Source organism: Eurypyga helias, unplaced genomic scaffold, assembly GCF_000690775.1.
Source record: "Eurypyga helias isolate BGI_N326 unplaced genomic scaffold, ASM69077v1 scaffold4021, whole genome shotgun sequence".
Taxonomy (NCBI): Eukaryota; Metazoa; Chordata; class Aves; order Eurypygiformes; family Eurypygidae; genus Eurypyga; species Eurypyga helias.
Genome location: NW_010231387.1, coordinates 1,033 through 13,586, shown reverse-complemented (window position 1 = coordinate 13,586; position 12,554 = coordinate 1,033). Strand labels below are relative to the sequence as shown.

The following is a 12,554-nucleotide window of genomic DNA, read 5'->3' as shown; positions in this document are numbered from 1 at the left end:
TTAGCACCTACTTGTCCAGCAGGATCTGGATCTTGTTTGTCATCTCCTCTGGGGCTATTCTCAGCATGCTGCAGCTTAAACACTATCTCAAATAAATTTGTGCCTAAAACTCAACTGCACCTAAGGCTTGAGGCAGGATATTCTAACCTTTTGGGCACCACAACTTCTAAATTAATTGCCATAGGATAAAAAACCAGGACATCCCTGTAACCCAGGGAGGGCCCCACACCAGAGCAGGGGGATGCCCAAAGGAGGCTCTGACCTCGTGGGAAGCCCACGCTGGAGCAGGCTGCTCCTGAAGGATGGCACCCCATGGGAGGGACCCACGCTGGAGCAGTTCATGGAGAATGGCAGCCTGTGGGAAGGGCTCACGTTGGAGAAGTTCCTGGAGGACTGTCTCCCGTGGGAGGGAACCCACGCTGGAGCAGGGGCAGAGTGTGAGGATCCTCCCCTGAGGCGGAAGGAGCGGCAGAGACACCGTGTGATGGACTGACCCCAACCCCCATTCCCTGTCCCCTGTCCTGCTGGGGGGGAGGAGGGAGAGAAATGGGGAGCAAAGCTGAGCCCAGGAAGAAGGAAGGGGTGGAGGGGAGGTGTTTAAGATCTAGTTTTTATTCCTTATTATCGTACTCTGATTTGATCAGCAACAAATTAAAGTAATTTCCCCAAGTCGAGTCTGTTTTGCCCACAAAGATAACTGCTGAGTGATCCCTCCCTGTCCTTATCTCAAGCCATGAGCCTTTTGCTATATTTTCCCTCCCTGCCCAGCTGAGGAGGGGAGTGATGGACCAGCTCTGGGGGGCACCTGGCCTCCAGCCAGGGTCAAGCCACCACAGTTTAAACAGGAGGATCAGTTTATATCCAAACACATTAGAGATTAGCTGATAACGCTCATTCTTCACAGAAATGCCAAAAGCAAAAAGAAATCTTCAAATTTCTCTTATTTTCAATTTCTGCTGCTATTCTGACACCAAGTGTCAAGACTGGTGTATGACAGCAGTTGTAAACTGACAGGAAAAGATTTGAAAAATAAACATTTCAATCTTTTGCTGCTGTGGTGAAGATGGTGATTTTTAACTTGCTGTTATTGCAGGCATGCACAAGGACTCATACACACTTATAATTTAGCAGTATATTGAATTTTTTATTAGAGAAAAATACTACATGGTTTGTGAGGGGATATAAAAATTTGAAATAATATTAAATATGAAATAAAACAAAAGCTCTGTCTCTATTTTTAGTTTAAGTTTACCACATTGATAAAATGAATATACATGAGGATTAGCAGTAGGTATGCATTCTTCCTATACAAGTATCACTTCCTCAGAGCATGCAGGTGGTAGGTAGAGACAAAGCTTTGCCATACTGCTTTCTTCCAATTCTGAGTATACCTGCTGCATGATTAGAGATCCACAAAAAAGTTGTGGAGAGCAGGTAGGCATTCAGCAAAGGTGGTGCTCTAGGGAATCCCCATGGCTTTTGCAGCTTCCTTCTGCATGAGTGTGGTCCCCAGTAAAGGGTTCAAAAATGACATATCTGACACACAGATGAACAGGGATTATATATCAATAAAGGAAAAGAGAAGAGGAAATTTGAGGATCAGCACATTAGTGAGGTGATCTGTGCTTCAAAACTGTGTTTATGAGACAATTCCTGTGCTATTTTGCACCACCATGTGGTGGCAAAGCAATCAAATAACTAAGACTCAGGCTTAGGCACCCCACACCAGGATGACTGCTGGAGAAAGCAAGATGGGAGAAAATCCATTAAAAAAAATCTCCAACTTCAAAAAAAAAGTACCAGGAAAAAACCAAAACCATCCCACTTTGTTGTATCAGTTGTTTCCTTGGTTAGAGGCCTGGCTGCAATCTTAAAACAAACTTAAAATGCAACGCATTGATGGGATTTCAATATCCAGTGAACAAGGTGGACAGTCAGGTCACTCACCAAATGCTTTCATAGGCTCTATCAACTCCAGCTTAAATATCTGACCTTTCTCCAAATCTTTTAGCATTTTGGCAACTTCATAATGTCGACGATCTGATACATTTTTTCCATTTATAGTCTCTATGTGATCACCCACACAGACCGTTTTGTTTTGGTCCATAAGGCTACCTTCTTTGATTCTCTATTGGTAAAAAAAAAAAAAAAAAGAATTAGAAACATTTCTTTAAAAGGTAAAGAGGTGACACCCCACAGTTTCAAGAATGTCAGTGAACATCAACAGCATTGAGCTGCTTATACCAGCACGGCGTTTTGTCTATAAGACTTCCATAACACATATTTTAGAAAAGCATTGTTTTTCAAACAAAATATTTTAATCACCATTGAATATAAAATCAACTGAATCAAAAGAAGGCAATCACACTTTAGAAATTTAGGCTTATGAATAAGCTACATTTTTATGCTTTAAAACTGAAGTCAAAGTGTCAGTAATGTGAATGTTTAAATGAGATTTGGTGTTTGATTTTGATCTAATAGCTTGATAAGCACAGGGACAGAACTCTTCTCTTTTCAGGTATGGTCCAGGGACATGAAAAAATGTGTGTGATACACTAGAAAATTGCATACTATAAAGGGCTAGTCTTAATTAGACCTTCTATAGCAATAAAACTTATCAAGCTATACACAAGCATATTAAAGTATTTCCTCTGAAATAACAATAAAGAATAATAAATTATTCTAAATGTCATCTCATGGAATACAAATGGTCTAAAGGTCATAATATGTAACAGAAGTTATTACTGATAATTTTTTGCAAAGTGGAATGTAAAAAGTGAGGAAAAAAACGATCTTTAAAAGATCTCTGTGATTTACAAAGTCAGTTAAAAGACACTTAAAACTTCAGTGATTGTGTAGATTTTTGTATATGCTGCCATACTTGTTTATCATGTGCCTAAGTCATGTAAGCTCTTATCCTATGGCTGTTTAATAGAAAAGCTATGACCTAGTAGAATATATTCTATTTAGTAGAGATACGAATTTTGTTCTAGTATCTTCCTGAATAACACACTTTTCGATAAAGACTGATGTTGTTCAGGCTAACTTTGAGAGAGATAACAGTGAGACAAGGGAGATAAACATATTACCGCCTACTACTATAACACCTAGCCTAGCTGCATAACTATCTCAGAACACTGCTTCTAGTTTATGTGCGCACATCTGAGCCCACATATGAGCCTCCATCTGAGAGTCAGTGGGAAGTGTGATAATGCTCAGTGTCCTATAATACACTGCAATGATTTTTAGCTTCAGGCTGAGTTTAACTCTTTCAGTACTTTTTTCTTCAATCTAGATTAAAACCAAAAAGAAGCCACATGGTGAAGAGGAGGGTAATGTACACATGCCAGAAACTGTTTCCAAATGCATTTCTGTTACCAGGTGCCAGGATTCAAAAGCCTGTCCACCAGGCTCAAAAAAATGGTTAGTCCATGTGCTGAATTCCTTCTCATTTAGCTTTTCTTCTTCATCTGGATCCTAACACCAAGACTGTTTAAGTAACATTCACTGGTTGTGTTATCTGTGTCGTGTCAAACATATTTTAATATGACAGTTTTTATCCTTGTTCCAAACTAACTGACCGTCAAGACAGTCAAGCTACATTGTCACAGTTATTAAGATGCAATTGATATGCATGCATTTCAAGTGCTCTACAGTCCAGTTAGAAGCTAGGATTTATATTTCCTATGCAATGCCTAAAATTAATTGCACCACTCCTTTTTATAATGGCTCTTTATACACCAGTCAGTCATGCTTCAAGTTGTACTGTTATTCTTTGAATGGCTAATTTGATTCCATAATACATCTTCTCATCTGGCCACGTACCCAGAAAATAAAATTGTGTAAGTAGAATGACACCAAATTTTGTTCTTAGTAAGGCAAAACATTATGTTTCACAGGAAAACAACCCTACAGTTCAGAGTGTCAGGTTTAAAAACTGAGTTATATATCAAATGTAGAAACTGCCTGCTATTCAAAATGCAATAAAATTACTATGGCCCATAACATAGGTAAATTAAATATTAACTGTCAATTAATAACAGAATCAAAGAAATTAAATTTATAAACAAAAATAATCTTATCAAATTTTAGATAGTCTCTGCTTAGTCATTTACATAGACAACCATGTATAAAAAAGATGCAGTTTTTACTTCTGCATATGTATTTTCTATGCTGTTTTAAAAGATCCATTAGCAAAATATGCAACAAAGCAAGCTCCTAGAAACTCCTTTAAACTGCTGCATTCCCACAAAGACTGCACCATTTTCATTACACTGCTTATTAGACCAGCACAAGGACAACGATATATTTGTTCAGACAAGTTTTATACAATTTACTGGAAATTACAGCTTGTCTCGCTAATGTGGTGAGGGTTTTCCAGTCCGCACCAATTACGCAGTAGTCTATGTGATGGCAGTTCTCTCTGTCCGTGTTACCAAGCAAGCACAGCAAGAGGAACGCTCTGTATAGTGCCGCACACGTGAACTTTAATCACTGAAGCACTGCTTTCACTGCCTTCTTTTGAAATGCCACATAAGCAGCAGCGTGACTGAACATTATGGGCTGCATGGATGCTACCATTAGAAAGAGAGTTTTGTGTCTATAAACATAAAAATGAGGCTGTGATTTTGCCAAACTTCTTATTGCAGTCTCCACTGCATCTTGATTTTCTCAAGCATGACCTCAATCACATTTTTCCACAACAAAGACAGGCAAGCCTCTGTCTTGTTTTATATCCATGGCAGCTAAGGAACGAACAGAGAATACAACCTCTCCTTACAAGAAACTCTGATTACACTACCAAGGAGAACAGCGATTGAGAGAGCAGTAATCGAAGATAATTGCCAATGCCTCGCTAATAATAGATAATTGGAGTAGATTAGAGCAAAGCATCTAAAAAAGGCAGAATATGTGACTAAGGCTCCTAATACCTAGTCTAGCAATAAGGGTACCATCATTTCCTCAGCCTCTACTTGTCTCAAAACATACTACCTGGAGGTCATATAGAAGAGGAGGAGGAAAGTAATTATGATTAATATATTGTACATGTTACTGCCCATAGTTGCTAATCAAGTTAATTGTGGTGAATTATATTAATCCATACCAATAGCACCTTTTAATTCACCCTACCTAAAGCAACAATATTGGAAAGCTGAAAAAGCACTGTACTCGCACCTATTCTTACACAGCACAAAGGCTTCTGCCCAGTGAAGAATTATAAAGACTGAAAGAACTTGATCTCATTATCACGAGTGACAGATGTTCTATAAGCACCTAAGCAGTGACGTCAGGAAATCATTAAAAAAAAAGAAGAGGGGGCAGATGCAAGCAGTATCTAACACCTACCACCTCAGGGTAGGTCGCAAAATACAATGGTCACATTGTAAAGCTCATACACATTACAGAAGCAATGCATAAATTAACTAATTTTGAATGACATGCAGTACAGAAAGAGCTGAACTAATTTTGAATGACGTACCTAAAGAAAAGCAACTTTATTTTTCACTTATATATATAATAACGAAATATTTTATAGTTTTAAAGGATCATTAAAACAATAATTAAAATGTTATAGTAGCAGAAGCTTCTACAGAACGAAGCAGCTGGTAATTAAGTCCACTGGTAATTACCTTTATATTTAAATTTACCTTTATAAATGCACAGCCAGTTCCATTGTCTGTAATGGTAAGTCCAAGTACATCATCAGTTTTAAGAATTTCCACTTCTTTTCGTTGTCCTTTTACGTGGGCAAATATGAAATCTTCAAGGCCAATTTGTGCACCTAAGAGCTTGTCCATATCAGCTTTATGAGTGTTCAAAGTGCAAAACATGATCTGCGCAGAAGGAAAGCAAACACATCTTTAACAGTACATTAGGTTTGGTGAGCTTGATAGGAAGATAAAAGGAGAGCATAGTTCTGGCCTCTCTGGCAGATCCACAGCTGAAATGATGATTCCTCTCCTCCAGCTGTCCCAGGAGAGGTGACAGTCTCCATCCACACACATGACAGGAAGCATCAATAGCTCAAACTGCAGATAAGAGCGGGCAGGGAGCAAAGGAGAGACATACGTGTGTGAGCAGCCCCTCACAGCCCATCCCAGCACACCAACTCTGACACAGGCATCTCGAAGTAGACCAGAACAGCCTGTTCCAGAGGTCAGAGCGAGCAAACTGTTTTGCTTCATCATTCACCCACCTCAAATTCCACAGGATTCAAACACCACGAGGGACTGTTGTAAAATGTAACTGCTTGAAAGCAGTTTCATGGGGAAAAAGGGAGCTCGTCAAAACAAAAATATCAGGAGAAAGCATGAAATGTTTTATGTTGCTCCACATGTTCCACCATTAGCTCAGAACATGTTCTCTCTGACAAGCTTGCTTAGTTTCCTACTTTTCCTCCAGCATAAGGGGTCATCTCCACCCCAGCTTATTTCTTAAGTAAAACAGCAATATTTTTCCTTCGAAAATCAGCCTTTCTGAGGGATTTTCCTTCAGCACTGGGTGCTAGGCTCTCCTTTTTCTCTCTACGCTTACACTAGTGCTTTTTCTACAGAGAGGTTTGCTGCCCTGGGCAGGGCAGGATGAGGCGAACCCAGCTGCAGCACTTGGGGCAGAGGCAATGCTTTTTGCCCACCAAGGTGCTGCCTGGAGGAATTTGGCCACTCTGGGCAGGCTTTGGGCTTTCTGCTTTTTAAGTACAGGAGGTACTGAACAGCCTAGCCAAAAAAAGAATATAACAAACCCAATGCTCCTCCTCACAGCCAGAGTAATTCTGCCTGCCCAACTCCTTTCCAGGCTGTAGCTGGAGAGGAGCAAGGGAGGCCCCGCAGGGCCTCCTCCTGCGCAGCACAGGAGAGCACAAGGCAGCAGCCTACGGAGAGAAACCATGCCAAGAGAAACTTGGAGAATCCCTAAAATCTACTTCGCTGAGGCAAAGATTGGCCCTAAAGACCATCTTTCACATGCAACTGGAAGCAGAGGAAGAGAAGGAGGCTTGCCAGCCTGTTTGGCCCTCCAGCACAGGTGGCAAGGCCACAGTCAGACAAAGGCTCTGCTGACAGCAGGACGCACATGGGCTCTGGCAGGACACGCAATAAAAGCGGATACTTTTCTACCCCCTGCCTATACCTGCTGGACAGTTTTCCTTCAGAGCACACCTTGGGCGCCCCTGCAGCCCACCCCAGCTCTGAATTAGGAGGGGGAAAAAGCAGTGCCAACACACGGAAAGAAGTACACAGTGGGAAGCCAGCCTAGCACTTGAGAAAACCAGCAGCAGGATGTCACCCAGTGCCCTTCACCTTTGCTCCTGCTTTAGTGGCAGTCCCTGCCCAAGCGCAGACCTGCGTCCGTGCCTTCCGAACCCCTCGGTGCTTCGCAGGAAACGCAGGGTCTCCTGCCCTCCCGGTTTCCCTCACTGTGCTTGTGCGAGTCACAGGGTTTTCCGCACCAGAACACTTCAAATGCTTTTTCTTTCCCCTCTGTCACCACTGGATGACAGCAGAAAAATTGAAATGAAAGTCACCAACCTTTTCAAATGTATTCCAGGTCAAATGAGGGGTGAATACTTTTCCTAATATATTTCACAGAGAGCATTTAAGTTTCTGAAGCTTTCTAGAACTTAGATTCTATAACTGGTGAGGTTTGGTTTTTAATACTGAAAGTTTAGTAGTGAGATGATGTTTCCTGATGGGGGGGCGGGGAGGGTGTCTTGTTTCATTGTTGGGTTTTTAAAATAAAAGAAAACAGCCCTACTTCAAAGGGCAGTTATTTATCTCATATAATCCATCAAACATCCATGTGGTCTAACACCTTACTTTAACAACGACAGTCTAAGAGCACACCCTTAACAGACATTACTTTTATTCTCTCAGGTAATGCAGTTTTTCAGTTAACTAATACTCAAGCAGTAACATCACCTAGAGTAATTCAGCTGGTTTTAAGTAGAAAATTAAATTTTGTTTTATACATAATAATCTCTAATCCTCAGAATTTTTTTTAACCAAGAAGATACAATTCAAACAGATTATATAAAGTTCAGTCATACATATTCAGTTGTCTCTCAACGTACATAGTAACGTGGCCAGTTTACAACTGCAAGTCAGTTCTTAATCTTACAATGAACAACAAGCATGATGTCTTTACATGTTAGACATCAGCATCCTTCATCTGACCTTGTCAAACAAACAATCATCTATTAACTACTGTCACACCTTTGAATAAATAAAATTGGCAACAGAGCAGAAACGTGATATTTAGAAACTCGATCCAGAGTTTCTCTTTTTAGACCTTCATCTGGATGGCATTCCTACTACAGCCTATAAGTCTGCAGGATTTTTTGTGAGTCAGTTCTGCGCTAACCACAAGGCTGAGAGAACATCAGCCAGTCAAAAATAAAACTTAAATCATTCTTTAGTCTCTTTAGTGAACAACTGTTTTTTCTCAGAACGGATATATGCAAAGAGTAATGTACTAAAGATGTATCTACCCAGGATAATATACAGTTACACCATCTGTCAGTTATAGCACAGCTTTATTTGTACATGACTGAGACCTGTCAATTAAAAAATTATATTTTCGTAGATTTTACATAATACTAATATTGATACTTAATAACAGCTTATGCACTTAAATAATTAAACAACAGCTACTTTAGTATGCCTTCCATTCACTCAGTTTGGTATGACTTTGACAGTAATTTTCTTACCCAGAGATGAAGCAAGAAAAAAAAACAGCGTGCAATTTTCATTGTTAATTCTTTCCTCTCTCTTCTTACTCTCAACCTTCGTATGCATTTGATCTTTAACTCAGCATACCAGTGCTGTGACATTTCATGCTAACTTTAGCAAGATATTATAAATCATCACTGTTACATCAGTCACGAAGTATCTAGGATACCTCCTTCACTGAGTTATCTTGTGTGGCACAGAGGACAAGGAAATTCCATTGGGCTGGCAGGGACTAGAGGCTTATGCACAACCTTATAAAATAGATATGTCAGATAAGACTACTAACAGATTATTCCCTGCATCAGTGTTTTCAATAGGAAGAGACTACATTAGCCAAACAAACAGGGTTACACTGTGTGTTATATAACAAGACTGTATTAGCTATGAAAACGTTACACTATGTGTTATATAAAGTACATATGCAGTACCATATTGCGCATCCTATACATTAATTACATTCTCATCTTCCATATTAAGTCTAGACCTTGAGAAGAACTCAAAAATAAGCTGATAGGTGACATTCTCAGAAGCTATTAAAAGTGTTTTTTAAAATCACTAGATCTTTAGTAGAACTTTACAAAGGAGATCATAATCACTTTCTCTATTTAAGAGGTGGGGAAGTGGGAATTCTACTTCTGAGCAAGATATAACACCCACTGACATATTTCCCTTCATACACAGGCGTCATTATATGAAGAAATCAGCAACTCATTTTCTAGCTACCTTACTCACTTTATCCTCCCTGAGGAAAATGTAGGAGCCTGGACTATCTGCAGCAACAGGAAGAGCAACCAAGTCCTCCAAGTTCTACTGTGCTTTTGGTACTCTGTGCAATTTTGTCTTCCCAGATACATTCAAAGTAGTATAAAATAAGCATTCAGTGTTATAGTGTTCTTTTTTTTTTAAACCCAGAACACACAAGAATTACAGTATAAGTTCTTCCATAGTTGAAAAAAAATGATCATTACCACGGCAAGCATCACACGTCATACGGGTGTGAAATTTAAGTACTGCTTAGTAGAACAGCAAGCAAACAATGGTTGCCATAGGGTTGGGAGGAGGTGGTTTGTAGGGAGTGTTAAGTTTGTTCATTTGAAGTCTTCAATTTGTAGGCGAGATTGTGAACAATTTGTTTCAACAGATAAGCATACACTCTAAAACTTCAAACATTCTAGAGATGAGGATTTCACAAGCTGACCCTTTAACCTAAAATACAATTCAGATTTTTTCTTGTTATAAGGCCACTTTTATTCAGAAACCAAAGTTTCAGTATTCTTTCATAAAAGTTCAATTTTAACAGGTTTAAATCAAACACTGCTATCAAAGTTTAATGTGGCACAGCCTCACAGTATATTAAGTGTTCAGCATGAGGAGGCAAGGCCCGTGGAACAACAGCCCTGACACAAACTCAGCAAATGAACTCTTGTTATTGGAAGAGACACGGGGAGCTGCATTTCTGTCCTTGATACTACAGGGGAAGGTCTCATTTTTCCTGTACTCCCCTTATGAAACAGAATTCTTTCCACTGTGAAAGAAACCCCAACCTCCATGGGCTTGACAGACACACCCGCTGAGCATCCAATTTACCTCACTACCCACCATTCTTCACCTTCCAAAGCAAACAAAATAATCAAAAGTGAAAATTATGAGTACACAAACCGAAAGTCCATATAGCTTCTGTGGTTTACCATTCCCTTCTCCTTTGATTAAGAAACAGCCCTGCTACAGTTGGACTTTAATATCCGTGTTCCCAGTGCCCGATTAGCTACTTTGAATACTTTAAAGCCCTACCATGTGCTCTCACAGGAGCACACCACCACCAAATGCTTTAACAGACCCACATTGTCCTTTAGTCAGTGCTCATTTATTTGTCGTAAAGGCTGCACTTAGCACTTTCACCCTTACAGACAACGTAACGTTCCCTGCTAGCCACAGTGGAGTAGTAATCATAAATGGCAAAGACCATATACAAATACTTTTTCCAACTAAATGGCCAAGACCATACACAAATACTTTTTCCAACTACTATTCCTACTTCATCATCTGTAGAAAAAAAACAAGGAAGATATTTGCATTGTTTATGCAAGTAGAAACATACACGTAACTGCAGATGGGTTGTGTTATTAGTTATGAATCACATCTATTTATATTTTTTAAGCTGTGTGCTGCTTTGTTGAAGCCCTGTTGAAGAAATCAAGTTAAAAGTGCAGAACAATGAGATCGACCTCAACAGCACTCATTAATGATACAGGCAATCCCTTGCTAGAAGCCACCCTCACTCCTTCTACTTGTGGAAAGAACATTCACGTTGGACCAGGAAAAGAAGAAATAATGGTCACGGTGAATATCAGAGAGGTAGGTAGAAATGCAGGCTGGATGTCAGGGTCAAAAGGGATAACTGAGATGTATATTCAGCTAGGAATGGGTGAAGAACAAAATACCTAGAGAAGAAAAGATGAGTACAGGAAAAGCCTCAGAAAGCTGCTGTTACAGCTCACTCTTTCATAGATGCATATCAAACATCATAGGAGTGAAGGAGTGTCCCCTTTGAAGTGATACCTGGCTTGTGCTATCCCCATCCTACCCTACTCATGATCCAGGTCTGCACAGAAGTTTTTGTAAGTGTCTGTCCAACAAACACAGTGTTTTATACAAACTTTGCTCTGTCACTGTTGGCAGTCAATCACAGCTCTTGGAAAGGATTCTCCAACAGAAGCTACATTCAGCTGGTCCTGCAGGATGTGATACAAAGAGGAAATGAGGTGCTGTAACCATGCAGACTCAAAAGGAAAAGTGATAAATTACAAGTATAGCTCATCCTGAACCGTGCTGAAACACTTAAGTAGGAACTAATCCAAGAATCCATAATTCCCTCACTGCAATAAACTCACATATCATTTTAAATGTATTCACTTTGGCAAGAGTCATCCAAATGCTCTCCGCTCTGAGCTCTTTCGCTCACCCTCCCCACACTATTTTCCACCTGTCACAGCAGGGCAGAGATGTCTGTGATAGTACCTGTTTCCGAAGGCATTCAGGTATCACCCTGCTCATAGGCTTCAGCACAGCTAGGTCACAGAAACTTTCCTAGACAGGTAACACCTACAAACGGCATTTGAGTACATCACTGTCTTTCAGTTAGATGAGGCGTAACTTCTGGCACTATTGTTCATACCAGACTGCCTGTACAAAAGCAGCTTTAATTAATAGGCAATACCATTTAAAATGCCTTATATTTCCCTACTTTCAGAAAGCTCATCAGCTGCTAATAAATTCACATTTCATGGCATCCCTTGCTATTCACTGATCTATCCTGTCCATCCAGATTTTGTTGCAAGACTCTCTGCTCCAGGTTCTTCACTCTGCTGTGCCGCCTTTACACCAGGAAATATTTTTGATCACTATTTTCATTTTGTACAACTTAGTTTCTTAAAGCCAACTGGATTTCTTTTAAGTAAAAGGTTTTATGTTCACTGCCTCCAGCAAAAACTCTCCATCTATTTTGACTAATAAATCACATTAAAAGAAAAAAAGACAGCAGAGAGAAAAACACAAGAATCTTCTCTAGTTTAGCACTGGCTGGCAATAGATGCCCATAAACACGTGGTGCTTCCTCTAGAAACCTTTGGGGGTGTCAGGTTATACATGTAGCTGGAGAACGGGAGCGCCATTGATACAGAACTGAATTTCCTGGTGAATGCTGCTCTTTCTCAAGTCGGTGGAACAAAAGATGAGTTACAAAAGTTCATCAGCAAAAGGAATAAAAGATAATCTGACAATTATGAAAACCTGAGAGTAAAAGGTGTAACTGGAGATGGAACAGAATAA

At 39.9% G+C, this 12,554-nt stretch overlaps 1 protein-coding gene across 1 annotated transcript in view; it reads right to left on the bottom strand.

Annotated features, from left to right (window-relative positions):
• Positions 1-5,854, bottom strand: part of LOC104516641 (PDZ domain-containing protein GIPC2-like) — a 16,866-nt gene extending 11,012 nt beyond the window's left edge. The window contains exons 1-2 of the mRNA XM_010161045.1: positions 5,649-5,854; positions 1,948-2,128 (exon numbers count right to left, since the gene is read on the bottom strand). Coding sequence (XP_010159347.1) covers positions 1,948-2,128; positions 5,649-5,831 — 364 coding nt within the window. The 5' untranslated portion in view covers positions 5,832-5,854. The remainder of the gene's footprint in view (positions 1-1,947; positions 2,129-5,648) is intronic.
• Positions 5,855-12,554: the final 6,700 nt, after the last annotated feature.